Source organism: Apis dorsata, unplaced genomic scaffold (assembly GCF_000469605.1).
Source record: "Apis dorsata unplaced genomic scaffold, Apis dorsata 1.3 scaffold_648, whole genome shotgun sequence".
In the NCBI taxonomy this organism is placed as follows: domain Eukaryota; kingdom Metazoa; phylum Arthropoda; class Insecta; order Hymenoptera; family Apidae; genus Apis; species Apis dorsata.
The window spans coordinates 247317-267901 of record NW_006263839.1 but is presented as its reverse complement, the minus strand read 5'-3'; the positions used below and the strand labels follow the sequence as shown (position 1 = coordinate 267901).

The following is a 20585-nucleotide window of genomic DNA, read 5'->3' as shown; positions in this document are numbered from 1 at the left end:
AAAAAAAAAAAGAGAATAACCAACAAAGGAAAATCCTAACCTAAATCATCTTAAATTTCAGCAAAAAGAGAGTTTCTAAAAGGATAGGTAGAAGAAAATTCGGCGAATTGAAGTGGAAACTTCGTTCCTACCTCCCTCGTTTCACCAACTCGCGCCACCTGTTTCCCCGCCACAAGTAATTGGAATTATTATGATCAAACCACGCGCCACGTTCTTTCACAGTTTAATCTCTCGCCGGGGTAAATTACACCCTTCTTCTTTCGTCCCCTGCCAGAGGGGGAGCAAGTTTCCGGTATTCTTTCCGGTATCGAGGCCACAAACTTGTCCCTCTCTATCCTTTCCTTTATCAAGTTGAACCCTGTTGCAAAGTTGAAGCAACAGGAAGCTTCAAAGTTTCCATAGATATCAATCAGAAGTCAGAACAGCCGGAAGGAAACAACAATCGTTGGAAAGAATTACAATACACGATTTTTGTTTCGTCTCATTTTCTGTCTATGACGATCACACATGGAGAAATTGACGAGGTCGCGTGAAATTGACGAACGACAAATCTGTATGTGTGTGTGTGTGTGTGTGAGCGCGCGCGAGAATTGACGATTTCGAGGAGATAAATTCTCGTGGGAGGGATCGCACTCGAAGCCGAGTTGAAACTTGAGAAACGATTTATAAAACGGGACGGGATACATTATTCAAATTTTTGGTGGGAAGTTTCGGTTGAGGAGAGGGTTTAAGAGGAAGAAGGGCGGTGTTAACTATTTATAACGAGGATTTAAAAGTACGGAGGATCAAAGTTATCGTGGAATATTCATTATAGTTACATTGTAGAAGAAGTTGGTTTCTTGGTGGGAATATTATACGTATGGGGAATGTAAATTTTAATTATAAATAAGAAATTTGGATAAATTAATAATTAAATTGTGATACTGTTCACAAATGCCTCTTTATCTTCAATATGTTGAGTAAAGATAATAAAATGAATAAACCACGGCATTAAAATAAAATATAAATAAAATTTAAAATATTCGATAAAATTTTTCTTCTATATTTTTTGCAATATTGGCAGATTGATTTTTGAAAGAAAGTATTACTTGAAGTTGCAAAATTTGAATCAGGATTTATAGAATTTTGTTGATAAATAATAACATGAAGTTAATTTAAAGCTCTTAATATCAAGCTTTTAATTAAAAGGATTTAAGGATCACTTTAAGCTTGTATACTTAATTATAATAGATCTTACAATTTGTAAAGAATAGAATAAATGGGATGTAAAATATAAATATGACATAAAATGTCATATTTAATTACATCTGCTTTGTAATTTTTAATACATATATCCATGTGTGGATTTTTTAAAAAAATTTTTAATTAAATGTCATTCAAAGGCAAATGGAAATTATTTTAATTTTAATTTTATCATAATAATATGAGATTATTGATATTAAAATATCGAATTTTATTAAAATTTTATCGAATATTCTTTCGTTATTAATCCTTTCATCAAAATTATTCGTCAATAATAAAATTAATTTTATACGTAACCCGAATATTATAAATTTTGATAAAATATATATGTAAATTTTTAATTATTAGAGAATTCTTTTATAGGAATTTGTTCATTTATATTTCTTCCTTCTTTCTTCTAAAATATTTTACAACTTTCGTGTTTTAAATGTTTTTTTGGTTTACATCCATTCCTCGTATAAAATTCATGCAATATTTATGTTTCACCAATTCCATGAATTGCTTCATAATTGTTTTTCCCCGGATTTATTAAAATTTAAATTTTAATCTTTTTCCTTCTTCTTCAAAGCCTTTGTTCAAAATTATTATTCGATGGAATAAAAGTTTTTTGAATTCATTATCACTTCCCTTGTGAACAATTTTATTTCTTTCTTTTTAACGTATCTCTTTATTTATATTGTTATTTAACATATTAATGCATAATATAATAAAATTTGCATCTTTTATAAATTTTGAAGATTATAAAAATTTATAAATTTGCATAACTTTGTGTATCATTCAAATTTAATTCAAACAAAAATATTTATATATTATATCAAATTCACAGAAATGTTTTTTTCCATTTTTCTTTTTTTTTTAAACTCTACTTCTTCTCTAATGGCAGTTAAATATTGAATTTTATCATTTCAAGTATGATTCTCACCTTCAATATCTAAAGAAATATTTACACTTTGATATGCTTTTATTTATTTTCATTCATTATATATCTTTCTGCCACAATATAAATTTTCACGTAAAATTTATTTTCTCCTTTTTAATAAGCTTCTCTTTATCTTCAGTATACGAAGAAATATTTTCCTCGATGTAATTTTATTCAAATTTTCATTTATATATAATTTATTACGACACGATATAACTTATCTTCCTTCAAAATCCCTGCTAAAAAATTGGGACTTATATTCGTATCAATAATTTATATATCACGATATTTTATTATTTTTTTCATGATCAGACAATTCTCTTGATATAAATCCAGTTATCCAATGTCTCGAATTTATTTAAAACAAATTTTTGACAAAATACTTGACAAAATCACCCAAAAATAAAGAATATCAAAATACTCGTATACTATAATCAAAAACACAAATAGTCAATGTATGTTTAATAATTAATAAATAATTAATGAAAATTATTATTAAATATCTTTCTTAAAATCACGAACTCTCTTGCCACACCATTAATTATGGGTACCATTAATTATATGAGTGAAATAAATACGGTTTCGAGCAAGAACGGAAGTGGATGGCATATTAAGGAATCGAAGAAATGTCTGAAACGAAGACAGATCGTGGTAGAAGGTGTTCTTCAGGGTTAGCTTCAGGGTGCTCGTTACGATCCTCAAAGGAGCATAATAAACTCGAACGATCCGCTCTAATTACGCCCGTTGGGCAGGGGCCGTTTATCGAGATCGAGTGGCTGGATTTTAAATAGCTGATCTGACGAAGCTCAAAGTGTTCCTACAGATGAGGGAACGCGTGAATGACGATCGAGTGCCGTGGTAATGATGCCAATGAAAAGCTGCAATTAGTACTCGAGTTCTTGTTCTTCTACGAGTAGCTAGTTTGTTAGTAGTTAGGAAAATAATGTGTAGAAATTCTTATATCGTTCTTCTATGATATAAATAATTCATTTTGTAAATTTTTTCCAGCTAATATTTATTCGTAGATTGTATATAATAAGATGTGATGATTATAATCGTAATTTCTTTTTAAAAAAAGATTCTACGATTGTGAAAAACTAAATATATTTAAAAACTTTTCCTTCTCGTTCTTCTTTTCCTCTTTTTAAAACTATTTCAAGTTAATAGTGCAATAGTAAGATAAAATAAGATAGATCGAACTTCTGTATCTGATAAATATAAATTTAAGAGTTTACTGTGTTTCGTAAAATTTCTTGCTGGAATGGAGAAAGGATAAGTTGATTGGAAACCTTAATAGTTTTAGAATTTCTATCGAATCTTATATTATTTCCTTTTTTAAAATTGAACCATATATACCTTCAACTTTAGAATCTTCTATTTAAAAGTTCCAAAAATGTGAATACATTTTATTAGAAATAAATTTCTCTCTCTCTCTCTCTCTCTCTTGCTATATTTGTCTTCCAACATAATAATAAATTCTATATTTTTTTCACATTTTTCGAAAGATATATCAAACTATCGGATGGGAGGGAAACGAAATGTGAAAATCGCGAAAAGGGGAGAGAATCTCGTCGAATGTTAAAGAGGCCATAAATCGCGGTTGCGCGCCAGTCAGAGAAATACGACTCCGAAATCAGGGTGGAACGGAGCCCTTTATTTGGTAAAATAAACCGTCAATTTAACGGTTCGTAACCCCGGCATTGTGATTCCCTAATGCAGCCGACACCTGTTCGCGAAAATTACGGGGTTTGTAGGGGGTTGTTTCGAGGCGGTATAACCGAGTGCAAAGACTTCCAGGAAGAGGAGTAAGAAGCGAAGAAAGGAGGAGAAACTGCTGATGGGTGTATCAGGCTGCGAAGCTTCCTTAGGGATGATAAAGTAAAATTAACAGGGTGGAAACTTTGAATTCCATGACAGTTACCGGGCGAACTACCGTGAAAATTATATTATAAATGTTAAAGATGTGAAATGATGGAAATGTGAGAAAAACGATATCAAAATATCATGGAGATATCATCGAGAAGAATTCAAATTGTATTTTCATTTAAAATAATTTAATGAATTTTTTGATCCTATTCTTTTTGAAAATTTAAAATCCAATTAAAATTGGGAAAAAAAAATGAAAACATCATAATGCGTGGAAACTAAATTTATAGTTAATTATTAGAAACGAGACAAGACGAGATTGTATCTACAGTTATATGTTAATCTTTAGAAACTTTTGAATAAGATCGAATATTTGTGTAGCTACTTTAGCTATCGTCAGTGTTTAAAAACTCAAAAGACAAGGAAAGAATCGCAAGATCGAAATAATCCGAAAGTGATACGGATACATTTTAAGTAAAAGCCGTATAATTTCTCCGAAGTTTATCGAACGATTAACATTCTCGTGTTCCAAAGAGGCTAAGTACTTACTCGTGGAACTTAAAAAGAAGCAATAAAGAGAAGTCGCGAGAAATAAAAAGAAGAAGAAGAAGAAGAAGAAGAAGAAGAAGAAAGGTGAAACAACTTCGATAAAAGCGCGCAAAGTTGTGAAAAATCTTAAAATCTTTCGCGAAAAAGGGTGGAATAGTTTGGAAGAAAAACATGCGGATCGTTTCATCCTGGTTGTTACGACAAAGAGTTCTTCTTCGTTTCACGAAAGAAGGCAAGGATAATTAAAGAAATGCAACAAGGATCAAGGTAATTTAAAGAATCTTAAGAAAGGAACACCGGGCTTGGGAAACGGTAATTAAAAACCTAAGAGTACCTTTAACGTTTCCCTTTCATGGTCAATATACTTTGAAAAGGAGCATCGCGAAAATTTTATCTCGTTTGTTAGAATTAACCCTCGATTTCTGAGAAAATTAAGCGTTCGTGAAGAAATTTCTATTCTACGAATACAATCGGTATAAAAATATGATTAGCGGCCTATGAAATCATCATCATCTGTTTCCATCAATTCTGAATTTTATCTTTAATATCGATTAATCGTATCCTGAAAATTATCAAAGATAATTATTGAACATATTTTTAGTACTGCTTACGATTAGTTACCTTTATCGATTCCTAAAATTAGAACTTTTAGTTTTTGAGTACTTCAATCTGTGACGTATTATCGCTACATATTTTATTTTTTCACTTTCGAAAGGCAAAATTACATTACTGCACGAAAGAAGAAATCCACTGATTGAACCTATTCAACAAAAAAGTATAATTATTAGTGTGCATATATAAATATATATATATATAAGTGATGCAGGTCCTAAATTTAAGCTCCGATATATTTTTTATTCGTAATTAAACTTGTCAAAAGAGGTCGAATTAAAAGATGTTGTTCGATCACGCTATTGAAAATTAGCCGTTAAAATTGGGATGCTTTTATGCGAGGGGAAACAAAAGTACGAATATGCTCGAACAACGAAACAATAGAAACGATTATTTGTTAGTTCGGGAATTCTTGCATTATATATGCGCGTGCCAATGCCAAAATTCGCTTGAATTGATTTGTTCCTCGCGCGTTTCGTTTTGTCCGGAAATCGATTCGTTCGCGATAATATACAAGTATAAAACCGTTTCGCCCAATCGTTTGCAGAAATTAATTGTTCCAAAAATAACGAGATGAAAAATCCGTCCGAAATTTGGAAATTCGAAATTGCACGTGGTTCGAATTTAAACGTATTTTTAATTACAATTAAGTTTAATATTTTTGCCTCTTCAACACTTGAACATAAATAATAATAATAATGAGAATACTTCGGTGGAAGAATTATATTCGATCCTTCTTTCAACTTTCTTCAACACCGTTCCAATTAATCCAACTAACTTCCCTCCACTTTTTAACGCCTCGATAATCAATTTCTTTTCGCTCGACGCGATCAATAAAATCGTATAAGTTTCGCAAAATGAAATTCGTCCCTTCGAAGTTTTACGCAACTCGGCGAGGCACGAAATCCTTCGATACAAAACTATTATCTCCCTCCATCTTCGGATATCCACCAATCTAGCGGCAAATTCCAAGCTTAATCATTTGTAATGGACTATTCACCGGTTTCACCGCTCAAACCCCCATAATCGTAAAAGTAATCTCGAGCGACGAGGGCGCAATATTCATCGATAGGTTCGTGGTCAATAGATCGCTATAACCTGTACCATAGTCGCGAGAAGCTTGATGAGCTTGAACGATAAGCCTTGGAAACTCATCTCCACCACTCGTTCTCACGAAATTCGGAGAAAGACCGAAAAAATTTTCTCTTAACGGATCATTTACCGTTCAAAGAAGAGGGGAGGGAAGTAAAGTGGAAAGCTTGGTCAAGAGTTTGGATGGGTCTCTCTCTTTTTTTTATATAAAAAAACCGAGATGATAAGGTTTGAAAGCGGACGTGACAGAGTATGGGAGAGCACCAGGGGAAGTGGAAACCACACGATCCCCGTTGGACACGTCGAGGGTAGAACTAGACACTTTCGCTGAGAAAGTACACTTGATCCGTCAGCTCATGAGAGATTCGTGGGGGTGCTAATTAGCTCGACACTTTTCTCTTCCTTCGCGTTCTTATGATTCTGCTCTGTCGTCTGATTCTCTGGTTTTTCGATTCGTCGCCCTTTCACTTGTTTTCCTCTATTTTCTGTTCGCTTGGTTTGACTCATTTTCATCGAAATGATTAAAAATAATAATTTTCTAGACAATTTTCCAGGTTTGGATACGTGAGATATTATTATTTTTCAAATAAAATATCTTTTATGCGAGTTGTGGTATCGTTTTTTTTCTGTATTCTTTGTAGAAATTGAACGATTATTTACATTATTATAAATTTCATAACTTTTCTTTTCTCTTGAAGTTTATTTGTTGCTTCTAATTTAATTGTTTCACTTGTTTCGCTGTTAGATATAGTTTGATTTAGTTTTTTTTCTATAGTTTGAAATTCTTTTTTCTCCGGTTCTTATTTCGTATTTTTTTATTTCTATGAGCAAATTCGATTCTTTCTCAGTTAAAAGATACAGAATGGTGTTTTTATTTGGGATTTCGCGTTGTCTTTTTGTATTATTTGTCTTTCCTTTTTCCACGTTTCAACTATAACCATGTGGTTTTTGTGTTTTCTGTATTCTGTATTTTATCTGCTATGGTATCTATACAATTCTATGGCTCTATTTTGTCCATCCTTTGTTTACGTTTCTCAGTTTGCCTTTTCTCCATTCGAGTGTATTTTTCGTATTTACACGTTTATCCTATTTTCATCTTTTCTTTATTATTTCAATACTTTTCCTCCTTTAATAAATAAATAATATATATATATAATTTCATTCCTTGCTTTTATAATTATGATATAGCTATATTTTATTTTCTTTCAATAACTTTTAACATCTCTGAACGAAGAATTACAAAATTTCAATTTCTTTGAGAGTAATTGTAAAAGTTTTTTTCCATTAATTCTATACGACGATTCTGTCTTTTTCTCTCTCTCTATTCCCTTTCCTTTCTCTGTATTATTCAAAACAGAAAAAGATATTAAAAACAATATCTCTCGAAAATATCTATAATATATATTTAATCCTCAACATAAGATATTATCATTTATAAGTTCTATCCTTTCAAATTTTACCTCTCCATAATCCAAACAAAATCAAAAATATATTTACATACACCATAAATATTGCAAAAATATCGATGAATAATAAAAAATATTCAGATTCGAATATATCAGTATATCTTTATCCGACTCCATTCCCATACTCTTAATGCAAAAAAAAAAAAAAAAGGAAGAATCGTGCTCGGAATAATACATCCACTGATACCCATAAATATTACATAACTAGCCCCTCGCGGACACTCTCGCGTAGTTACAAGTCAATACATCATTCTGTCTATATAAACCGCCCCTCTTCTTTCCTTCTCCACCCTTTCTAGCCTCTCGTGTAGCTATTTACCCCGTTCCATACGCGCGACCCTTGCTCCCTTCAATCTTTTCCCTCTCCTTTTTATATCACTCATCGTGTCATTCTATACACTTCAACCCCTCCACCCCGCCCTTCTACCTTGGTTCGTGCTCTTTCATCCGTTTCTGTTAAGTTTCCGCCACGCTACAATCGCTCAGACGAGCCGTCTTTATAAAACGCGAAATCGATATCCCCGCGTTGTCATCGGTGTAAAATACGGGTTACGATTTCCGTGCCGCGATGGAAAATAAGAATTCGGAAACGAATTGATTCGTGTGTGCAAAAGAATTATAATAGTATTTCTGATTGATTTCTTAAAGATAATTAAGGAATGATGGTTCAAGTAATTCGGTAGTTTTATATCGGAATGAAAAACTACGAGAAATTCGAGATGAAATGATGATATTAATGAAAATTATTTATAATCATCATTGAGTTAACTATGTGTATAATTTGATAAAATATATACGATAGATTCTTGTGTATTTATTACGCCTATTTAGATAGTTTCGAGTTTTTTAAAACGAATTTGAGAAATAAATAATATTTTTAGAAACTTGAAATATGAATTGTAAAAGTAAGAATAATAATATTTTTTTTCATTCATAAAAAATGGTTTTTTTTCTTTTGTATCAATCAACGTTTGAAACTTTTGTGTTTTTTGAATCTAAATTGTATCTATGAAATTAAAAAGGAACTAACTATTTTCTTATACGATATGTCTATATTCCTTTTAACAATTTTTTTTTTGTAAGAGAAAAAAATAAAACTTTATTGTAGCATTCAGATGATCAAAACAATAATATATTGTCAATATTTCAATATTTTATATCATATTTCATTTTGAATATTCTAGTAAATGTTCAATAATATTGACAATATATTGACAATATTATATTAACGATATATATTGTTTTAACGTACGATATTGTGTGGAATTTGAAATATTGATAATATTATATATAATCTGAATGCTTTTTTATATTAATTTAAAATTATACGATGCAAATTATGTCATTGAAATTGCATTTTATTTACTTATTACTTATTACCTTATTATAAATACGCTATATTTTAATTATTCTACATCGAGAAAACTGATTTAAAGAGCGATTAATCTTGCGTCGTGCAAAAACTAGGGTACAATGGCGATATGAAATGAAATTATAGTATATATAAGGAGACACGATGCAAGATAAATTTCATATTTCGTTGCTTTTCATTGGCTTACTCGACCATTCAGCAAAATCAACTGTTATATAAATGTGAACCGTGCATCCGTACAACAATTACTGTTCCCTCGAAAAATTGAGAGAATTAAATCTATGATTGTACAATTGTTCTTCGAAATATACGATTTGCCGCTTTTTTGCGATCTTTAAATCATCAATCCAATTAATTAATGGATAAATATAAGCATAATTTAAAATAAAAAAAATATTATATAAATATTTATTATTTCGATATATTTTTTAAAAAAATATCTAAACCGGTTCGTAAAAAGTACAAAACCATAATACAGAAGAAAATGAAATTATCACAGATTCCCAAGCGACTGTACATGCACGAGTGTTAGAAAGATAAAAAGCATTCGGTATAAAATTATTACTCGAAAATAAAGGCATAAAAAGCAAGGAATAAAAGGTAGAGCAAGAATTTTAGCTCGGATTTTTACAATCTAATTTACCCTCTTCTTTTTAGTCTCGGGGAAACGGATTTTTTGCGCATCTCGAAAATAAATTTTATTTCCTGTTCAGAAGATACGCGCGCGAATATTTGATTATCCCGAGCACGGGGCACCTTGAACATCATTATTTTCATTTTTAACCGAAGTGTAGAATTCGCAGAAAATTTTTACAAGCTGATACAAAATTTAAAAAAGTAAAAAGAATCTATCCAATTTTATAGTTTCATTCTCTATTTCACATTTTCAAAAAAAAAAAAAGTGTTCTTTGTTCCTTTTTCCTTAAGAAATCCTATTCTCTGAATATTTACATTGTAAAATTTTCGACTTAACTAAGGGAAAATATAGTTTCCTTACTTTCTTGATTTAGTTAAACGTTCATGACATAGTTAGTTACATGTTTTTATGCAATAACTTGGGATGATTATAACATTGTAAAGTTTGTTAATCAACTGAAAAATTGAAATTAAAATTAATAACTGATAATCTACATATACCTAACAAACAAGATATATTATAATTTTGATAAATATATTATTTTCCTAGACATTATAATAATTTATAATGTCTATATTATAATGTCTATATATTTTTTTAAAAATATTATTCTATCCTCTAAAAAGTAATCTTTGTTTTGTTCTACTTCTACACATTGCAACTTCAAACTAGAACCGAGATAAATGTAGAAGATTAACAAAAATTCCATCACCGTTAAAACCTTACCATACACGTCTACCATCCACGTTGTTCACAATCGATAGACACGCGATGCACCTGGTTGCAATTTTCATGACACGTTCATTCGAAGGGAATCGCTTGTAAAAGATATCCCCGTAATCACCACCGATGCAGAAGAATCGAACGTCTCCATTATCGGTGGCCTTCGTTCGGTTCAGTTTAGAGTTTCCATTGCAACACGCTTTGATTCGGCTTCATGACACGTGTGAACATCGAGGCTGTGTATAGCGCCAGTTGAACGAGCAACGGCCATTATTGGAAGCAGAAACACGGGCAAATATTCCGGTCACGTGTCACCCAACCAACTCCCTGGCTCCAGTTTTTCGGAGTTTTTCCCCTCTCCACACCATAGAACGTCATCTTTCTCTGCTACAGTAGCTTCATTTTCCTCTTGTTTCCCCGCTCCACTGGATATCTTCTTCAATTCCTTCCATCGGTTTCCGCTGAACTTTCTTTCCTTCGTTGATTTCCTTAGTTTCACTCTTCAGGTATGAATAAATTTTGTATGTACCTTCGCAGGCAATCCGGACCAACCGAGGACCGAGGAGAAATCCATCGTTAAATTTCTCTGGAAATTTTTTTACTTCTCGAATTTTTATTCTTATTGGAAAGAAAGTTTTGAACATTTTCATTTTGTCCGCCATGTTGATGTAATGTTACTTATTGTAACAAGAAGTTTAATTCTTATGTGTAGATATGAAATTGTACAGATCAGATATAGTTGAATAGTCGTGTCAATATAAAATTCTTTCGATACAATTAATATCATTGTACATTAAAAATTTCTTTTTAAAATATTTTTTTTTCTTTTCTTATTTTGGTTATGTTAATTACTATTATCGTTTCGTGCTTCCTGATATTTTCAGCCGAGTCTTTTCCACAGCAATTTTGTATTTTTCTTATGCTGCACGCAGCAGCACGTTACTAACTTTGGAACATTTTTCGTTCGTTATTTTCCTCTCTGGACTTCTTTTCCGTTTTTTATTCAACTTCTCACGCTTTTATATCCTCTTTCCTGATAACGTCAATTTAATCTTGAAACATTTTTTACCGTGCTTTTATCCTCCCATATCTTTTACGTTTTAATCTCTTTTAATTCACTTTCCGTCTTACATACTCCTCCTTATTATCCTATTATAATACTATATTAACCTTTCACTGTCTACTCTTTCTTGTCTACTTTTCTCATTTTCCAAAACTTCCATTTCAATTTAACCATTTCTTTTTATTTTTATTCTACCTCACCTCCTTTCTATTCAATGCGATCGAACTTCAATTTCTCTTTTTCAATCTTCTTTGAAGGAAAAAAAAAAAAAATACATTACAATACAAGCACACACAATATCCTGTGCATTAGTTGAAAATCAGGAGACGTTGAAACATATATAACTCCGAAGTTGTATTTTTATCACGAACAAAGTTGTGAAATCATTAGCATAATGACCACAGGGAGGAATTTCAAGGTTGTGGAATAATTTACTGATAAAGAGCAGCGAGATATGCTATCTTATGGCCAGAGAGAGCCGTAGGGCACGTAACTCGAGATTCAGAACTCCAAATCTTGGAATCTCTGAAACTTCACACTTAAACACGTAGCATTATATCATATCATATACAAAGATAAAAAAACTTACGACTAGAAATAATAAAAACTTCTTTACAAATCTTTACAACAATTCAATCATTTCTCAATCATTTCTCAATCATTTCTCTCTCGATTCGAATTTATCATCCCATTGTTCCAATTTATTTTTCTTTTCTTAAATAATATCGATTTCCAGTCGCGTAACTCCAGATTCACGAAATTCGGCCATTCTCGATCTTAATTACCAGTCATTGTCCCGAAAATGCTCGCCTTCCCATCCACAGTTTCACGAAACTTAGTCGATCGTCTTGCAACTAGCGGCACGTGCACGCGCCTCGTCTTAGGGTTAACCGAGTGAACTGCGAAGGCCGTGCATCTTCACGAGCTTAATGGAACTTGGACGAGGCTTTCCAACCCCCTTTTCCAACCCTTCAATTGATTCCACTCACGCGCCGCCCTGGAATAGCTACACAGATAGTTTTCGAAGCGAAAACGATCTCTGCTTATCACGTGTCGTTGCTCTGGGGGTGGTTTCGTCTGAGTCCACGATTGAGCAGGGGAGGAACGAGTGCAACTTATTTTTTTGGGAGGGCGAGGAGGAGGGAATTCGAGTTGGACGACGAACGAAATGGTTTTCCTCCAAGGTAGAAATTTATGGAAGTAAATTTGCGGATTGAAGGATGAAGAGATTGGATATTGCTTGGGGTGAGGTGGAAAAAGGGTAGGTAATTCTTCTGTAAAAGAAAAAAAAAGGAGGAACAGGTAAAGGGGGTTGAAATATTTTCTGTCTCTGTGATTTTATGTTGGCTTCGAGGGAGAGAAGGGATTTTAATCGGATTGAGAATGACTTTAATTTTACTATATGCGTCAGAGGGTTGCACAAAGTATTGTGAATTTTAAATATTTCATTCGTTTGGATTGAGTGACGACGGTGTAAATTGGTGAAAAATAAATGCATTTAAAATGGAAAACTTTTTGGATTTTAATACGCTTTGTTTTGACGAACGGTTTGAAAAAAATTTTAAAATAGAACGATTAAAATTTATAATAATATTTCGTTCAAATTCGTTAAATAATTTAATTTTGAAAAGAAAATTGGTAGCTATTTTATTATATCATTCACACGATGTAATAATTATTATGAAATAATTATTAATGTCTTTTATTATAGTTTACTTGTCCCATCGTGTTTATTTATCTATGCTCATTTTTTCTTCTTTTCTCTTTTTTTCTGTGAGATTTTTTTGTTTGTTTTCACGAAATATTGTGAATATATGAATTATATACACGAAACAATTAATTTTTATCAGTGAAATATCATTTCAAGGGGATAAAATTAACCCTTCGAGGTTTTTATTCGATCATTCAATTAATAATTCACCGTAAAACTTTACTTTTATATCCATTATTCGTACAACATTCTTTGTATCTGAAAATCCAATGATCGTGGCTTCGTAATATTATAAATGAAGTGTAACAGTTCATCAGCGGACTTCATGAAACGTTATCCCCGACAAAAGTTGCCATCCTGAGATTAAGAGTCGACTTTATTTACGGCAACAGAATTTAAGTTGTTCGGATGGTTGAACTTTCAAGAAGCGAGGGAACTCGTTACATTTGTACCGAATTGCCAACGCGACGTTTTACTTATTAAATTACTCCGTTAGGCTGTGTACTTTCCTGCTGAGTTTGTCCCGGGACATTTAAATTTACTCTTTGAAACTCGCTCGGGCGAAATGTGCAAAATAATTGTAATATAGTTGTCACGGAGATATGAAACGAGCGGTGAAATATTTTATACAATTTACCTTATACCTATCACAAAATTATAATTAAATTATACAAATTACAAGCGAATGATAAAAATTTACTTATACAACGATCATGATTCAACGATCGTTGTGATATGAATTTTAATCGTAGACGACTTTTGAATAGCGTTGGAATGTTCTATTAATTGAAAATTTTATTATTTTATTATTTAATATACGCCCTTGCAAAATAAAACTTAATTTGAAATTAATGTACTGAGAAATATATAAGAAATTAGAAAGCATTGAGTGTGCTATAGAATTGCAAAAGGATATAATATTAGACAATAGTTATTAACATTAAGAAAAAGAAGAATAAAACTAAAAGTTATTTGCAAGGAGTATACTTTTTTATTTATCTTTCAATAGAAATCTCAAGATTTTGAAGAATGTTACGTACCAAGAGTTTCTGCAAGCCGAAGGTATCCTAGTTTTGTTATAAATAAACGTGTTTTACTTTTTTGTTTAAGAAAGATCTGCATTCCATTATCCATTATTAAAGTTCTCTTGTCTTTTTATTGGATGAAGATTCTATGATATAACAGAATAGATTTTATAATTGTTGCCATATTTACTGTATAAATACAAAAAACAAAATAATACAATTTCATAATGCATATTACCAATAATGCAATTTTGTTAACATATGTTACACAAGCTAATTTTAGGAAAATTCAAATTTCACGCATTCAAATGTAATATCGCGAGCAATGAAAGAAAACAAGGAGCAACATATGCTCATAAGAAATACAATCGTGATGCTACGGAATTTGCCAACCGATTCTATTCACGTGCTGCACTAGAACTGGATTAGAAACGTGTTCTTAGTTTCAGTGAATGAAACTCATATGCATATTTTGGTAATTGTATAATATTACACTTTTATCAATGGATTTCTTCTTCCTAAAAAAAAAATTAATTACAAGTTATGTAAAGGTTAGTTTAAATAAAAAATTTGAAATTATTTTCAAATACCGGATATTTACTGTAAATAAATTCCAAAGATCTTTTTTCTTTATATTATCAAACAGAGACAAAAAATTAAAAATCCAAATATACAAACTAATAGATCAAATAAAGATACAAATTATTTTAATCAGAGAATTTTTATATCAATTTTAAAATATACCATTAATAGATTACTACAAATAATATTCTTTCAACAATGAACATAATTTATCTTAAAACTCGATTAAACCCTCTATTAAAATTAAGAGAACTTTAAATCGTTATAATTTCGAAGATAATGATTTTCAATTAATACGTGGAAAATTATTACAAGCGTGAAATCTTATTCTTTAAAACTCTTTTTTATTTATTTCGATACGATTTCTAGTTCATGAAATATCGTCGTTTCTAAAGAAAAAGTAATTTTTGATTGTCTTTCCGTTTCTTGCTCGGATCTCTCTTGTACTTTATTCTCACTGACTTCAGACAAGTGACAAATGTGATTCTAGGAAAAAATATAAGTCACTAGGCCATGACCTCCATTCCTAATCTTTGAAATCTTAAATGCGGATACTTTTAGTCTCCCTTTCCTCGATCGAGATATCTATATAAAACAAAAAAGTGACTCGAATAGCTGGTGATTTTCTCTTTCTTCCTCGTAAGTAAATTTTTAGTTTCTTCATTCTTACATAAAGATATACTTTGCATAATATATTTTCCTTTTCCAAACACTCGAATATTCGAACGAGCGTTTCATTTATTTAATCAAGTCGAACAATTATTTATCAATGAACGATCACACATTCAAATCCTTCCTTTATTATCAAATTCCCCAAATTCCTCCGTTCCAAGCTCGAAATCAAGTTTCGTGACCAAACCGCACAAGGCGAAAGCGCATAAACTCAAACCAGTCTCGATCGAACTTCGCCTCTGATCGAGTCTCACCATTACGTTCCTACGCGTGTTTTCGAGCATTCAACCAGTCTATCCGGTTACCTTTAATGGATCTCGTACATTTCGACCACCAAAGTCGAGGATAAGTCCCTATCCATACCTTCACCACGCGACCCGAAATAACTTAATCCACCTCGAAAGTTCAAATTCTGCGGTTCGAAACGATCTTTGTCCAACATCCTCCCTCCTCTCGAAGGAAGGACCGTTGGTTGGAGGATCGCAAGACCGTGAATATGGTGATAAGAAACGGCGAGCGACGTTCGAGGAACGTTCGATCGTTTTGCCGGGAGAAATTGAGCACGAAGTCGAATACAGGCAGTTGATAAATCGCGTGAACGGATCCCGATTAATCTTACTTTTTGCTCCGTGGATCCGCCGCTTTTATCCGCGATGCAATTAAACGCTTGCATCCGGAGGGGGACAATTGATTGGAATCTGGTCGGCTTTTTTTTTCGCTGGGTAAAAGTTGCGTGAACGGTCTTCAACCCTTCGAGTTGGTTTGGGACGAGATAAAAAACGAATTCTGCGGCAGGTTTAAATTAATTTTAAAGTTGATCGTTTGTTGATCGTGGAATGGAAAAGTGGGAGAGTTTATGCTTCTTTGATCGTGGAATTATGTGATATCAATTAGATGACGATGCTACGTGTTGGATAGTTTAACAGATAAATAGATTGAGATTTTATAAAGCATATAACAATTAGATTGAATCGAAGAGAGAAATTCGTTTACTCCTCTCGTAGATATACTTTTCGATTAATGAGAACTTTAGTAAAGTGCATTGCATTGATAATTCAGCAGTGATTCGTTCTATTGTCTCGATTTACTTCGTTGGCAATGCCTTTCAGAAGAGAGATGAGATTTGAGTGACAATAGCAGTGACGAAACATTTACATTAAATTAATCGATTCGCTATCTATCTTCTTGAATTCAATCAAATCTTTCGAAACTTTTCCCCTTTTCCAAAATTTATCAAATTTTAATTTTACCAGCGTATTGCTAAAATTGTCTGTTAACTTTATTGATCCCAGATAAAAATATATCTTCGGAAGAAAATGAAGACTGAAAAATACAAATGGCCGAAAATTAGTAGAAGCAAGAACAAAGTCTACCATGCTCTCTGAAATTGCTTAAGTAATTTAAGTTTATCCGAGACTATCTTCGAGAAACTTTCAACCGACAATTTCGTCGTGTCGCCACAATTTTCAATGTTTCTTAAACTTACCTCTACCGCCTCTCTAAGTCACTTCCAGCCCAGCCTAAGGTTCCAAATAACGCACAACCGTATCGGTTAAGTTGCTCGACTATAAATAACAGTGTTCCCATCCAGAAGTGTGTCGTTTCGAAAAAACGTCCATCGAGTTTATTTATTTCGTAACAATGCCCCACTTCCTTCGTGTACAACATCAAAATGTTCTTTGTTCAACCTGTAAAAATGTATCGTATTATTTCTTGATCGAAAAATGGCAAGACTTATTATCAACGATTTGAAAAAAAAATTATTTCTTAATCGTCGAATTCGATTGTTCAACGAATTCTTAATTAAAAAATAATTATTTACTTGAAGTATATAAATTATTCTAATTAATCCAAATTTTCACTTTATATTTATATTATATAATAACATTCTCCAATCCCTCTTACTCACGCGTTTCTGAATTCTAAATCAAGGATACACAAATCATCCTCACAATTTTCCTCACTCAAAAAAAATTTTAACTAGATTCAAACTAGGCACCGAGTTATTCAGTACCAAGAATTTTTCACAAATCTTTCTTTATTTATTTTTCTCCTTTCCTTCCGCCCTCACCGTTCCGCTATTCTTCCCCTCCCCCTCTCCATTCCACGCCACAAGGATAATAACCTTACCCACGAGCCGAGTCCGAATTTCTCTTCGTCACGGTCGCGGTTCGAGCAGAAATGAGACGCGGGTGCGGAGAGCAATTGCTTTCGCTCGATCTCCCAGGAGACCTGCCAGCTGATCCCCTGTTCGTCGAGCAACTTTCCACGGGGCGTGGAATCGGCCAATAATCCTGTTACGCATGTAAGGAGGATAGGAGAAGCGACGAGACGTTTCCTGCGGATTGCTTCATTTCTTTATAGAAAACTGATTTCATCTGGTTTTCGTTTGGAAATACGTGGGGTAAAAGAAGAAAATAGTTCAGTTATGCTATCACAACGATATAAATAGACGTTTTATTACGGTAGAGGGAAGAATAAAATTTAATTTGAAATTGAGATGACACGTGTATCGACATTAAATGTAAATATATAATGAAATTGTTAATTCTTTGAAAAAATATGGGATTTCTAATTTCTATTATGATATACATGTTCTATATATATAAATTTGGAATACGAAAAGTTATTGATAGAATTTTGGAGATAGAATTTTTTAATATTATTCTCAATGAAACTAATACGTAAGTCAATAGTCGTATTAAAAATTTTCTGGCTTCATTTGTACCAATCTTGTGAATAGAAATGTTATGATGGATTTTTATCACTTTAATTGATTAAATTATATTTTCATATATAAAAAAAAAGATGTGTACACGTTCTTCGATATGCCATGAAGAAAAAGGAAAAGAAAATTTAACCTGCGATTTATAATATATACGAAACGAGTATCTAACTCGTGAAATTCTTTCAAGATTCCAATGTCCTTTCCTATCTCCAGATCTCATTACCGTTTTAAATTCCGTTCCACATTTACATTTTACATTTCACCTAAATTCCAGCAAATTTCTCTCATTCATTTTTTCCCATCCTCTTTATCTCGTTATCAATGAAACTTTTCACCACGATGAATCTCCGCTTCTTTCTCCAAACATAATTTAATCCCTTTAACTCGGTCACGCCATCTATCCAATCAAACTCCTATCACCGTCTATACATCGTGCACGAAAATCAATCGACGATCTTCAATCAGATTCGCTTCATCCCAATCAGGATTTATAGTTTAATTCTCGATTAATCAGCCTGATATCCAAGAGTTTTCAATCCGGAAATTAATTCATCCCTCCATCTTTACGAACGAACGTTGCTTTCAACAATTGTATCAACCAGCAGTCTCGAAGTAAGACGAAAGAGTCATCTTCTTTGACGTTTAAAGGAGAAATCGAACGATTTCTTTCGTGTTCAGTCATGTGAACATCGATTTCGTGTGAACAATGCTCGATTCGACTCTCGTCGATATTCCTTTTGCATTGAAAAGAGGAGGCGGCTTTCCCAAGGGAAAGCACCAGATCTTCCAGAGACATCGTTGCGATTATAATTCGCCGTGTTCGCTTCGTTGCATTTCACTTCTTATTCCCTCCAAGGGAGGGAACTCCGCAGAACCAATTATGATCATTGGTCGAGGGAGTCATAGTTTCGAGAACTGCGTTCCTAAAGGATAATTAACGAGATGCTTGTATCGTGGCCACGATCTCGAGGGAACGCTCGAGGAATCAGTTATAATTGGAGCTGTACGCTTGTTGTTACCAGCTTCTCGTTACCTCGTATCCATTTTAAAACTAATTATGTATTTATTTGGAAAAATACGGTTGAAGTGTGGAAAAATGTTGTGATGAAATTGATTGGAATGATTGATACATCGGGCACGAATAATTTTCGAATAAATTTTCTACCAATTTGAGATATTCAACGTTGATTAGGCTAGTTTACATAGTTGGAAACTTCAACTAGTATGTAAATTCAACCGACGTAGGGGAATAAACTTAATAACAAAATTTGAAGATCACATCCTTTAGATCCTGTTCATGATTTTACGAGGGTTGGAATAATTTTGACTAACATCCCAGTTGGATGCGAGGATTTAATAAATTTGCATGTATCAAACGAATCGTTTTACCTCTTTTTCTCCATCAATTTATATTTTCTCTTTCTCTATCTCTCTTTCTCCCTTTTTTAATATCATTGTCGAAACAATGTTCGAAATCATTTATATTTTTATATTATCTCAAGACGCCAAAAAATTGATAATACTTATAGGCACATATTAAGTACACAAATATTTGTACACAAAAAGATTACCGATATCTGCAAGAATCCTTTCTTACTTCTTGAAAAAGTTCGTATCCACGGAATAAGAAATCCAAAAGAGAGAGAGAATATTACTTTCTAGAAATCTTTCTAGTACAAAATTCCATCACTAAACCGTGCTCTAATATTCCAACTAAGAAACGGGTATAACTTTTCTCGTCTCGGCACGTATTCGAGGGGAAGAGAATCACAAGAGGGGATGCATGTTTGGAACGCGATATGAAATCCTGCGCCACGTGTTACGAGAAGCCGAAGCTCACACCAACCGAAACCGTGGGTCCAGATTACAGCGTGTTGTTCCTCTTAAAATCACGAATGTTGCCTCCCTCCCCCTCTTTGAATATGTTTGTCACGTGCGGGCCAAGCAACACGTCCGAACCGAGCCAAGAAATGAAAACCATAAATTTCGGAATCTCCGTTCCTATCGCGGATGGCAGCTCCGGATCAAAATCGGATGGAAAACAGTTTATCCCGCGATATTTTCACCATCTCTGATCATCCTTACTTTATGCATGGGAATCGAGTTTTCGAAACTTAGAGAACATCTTTTGAATCGTTTCTGGATCTTTAACGAGGAAAAGATTACTTTGATTTAGTATGGTAAATTTAAAATTTCAATTAAACGTAAGTCAAACGTGATGGAATATTATGGTATGATCTTAAAATTGTAATTGAACGAATAATACTAATTATGGAGACACAATTAGTATAGAGATACTAAACGATCACAGTTAAATAATTAAAAC

At 32.6% G+C, this 20585-nt stretch overlaps 1 protein-coding gene across 9 annotated transcripts in view; it reads right to left on the bottom strand.

Annotated features, from left to right (window-relative positions):
* The window catches only part of LOC102677126 (zwei Ig domain protein zig-8-like), a 261742-nt gene that overhangs the window by 60722 nt on the left and 180435 nt on the right, over nt 1–20585 (bottom strand). For 3 of the 9 annotated variants that reach the window (XR_004151363.1, XM_031513454.1, XM_031513455.1), the window contains exons 1-2: nt 14516–14796; nt 14293–14423 (exon numbers count right to left, since the gene is read on the bottom strand). The exons of 5 other annotated variants lie outside the window; for them this stretch is intronic. Coding sequence is in view for 3 of the 4 variants with exons in the window: in XM_031513454.1 (XP_031369314.1) it covers nt 14293–14386 (94 nt within the window). In the remaining variant the exon portion in view is untranslated. Of the gene's footprint in view, nt 1–14292; nt 14432–14515; nt 14797–20585 lie in introns of those variants that run through there. One more of the 9 variants, XM_031513453.1, reaches the window with a different exon arrangement.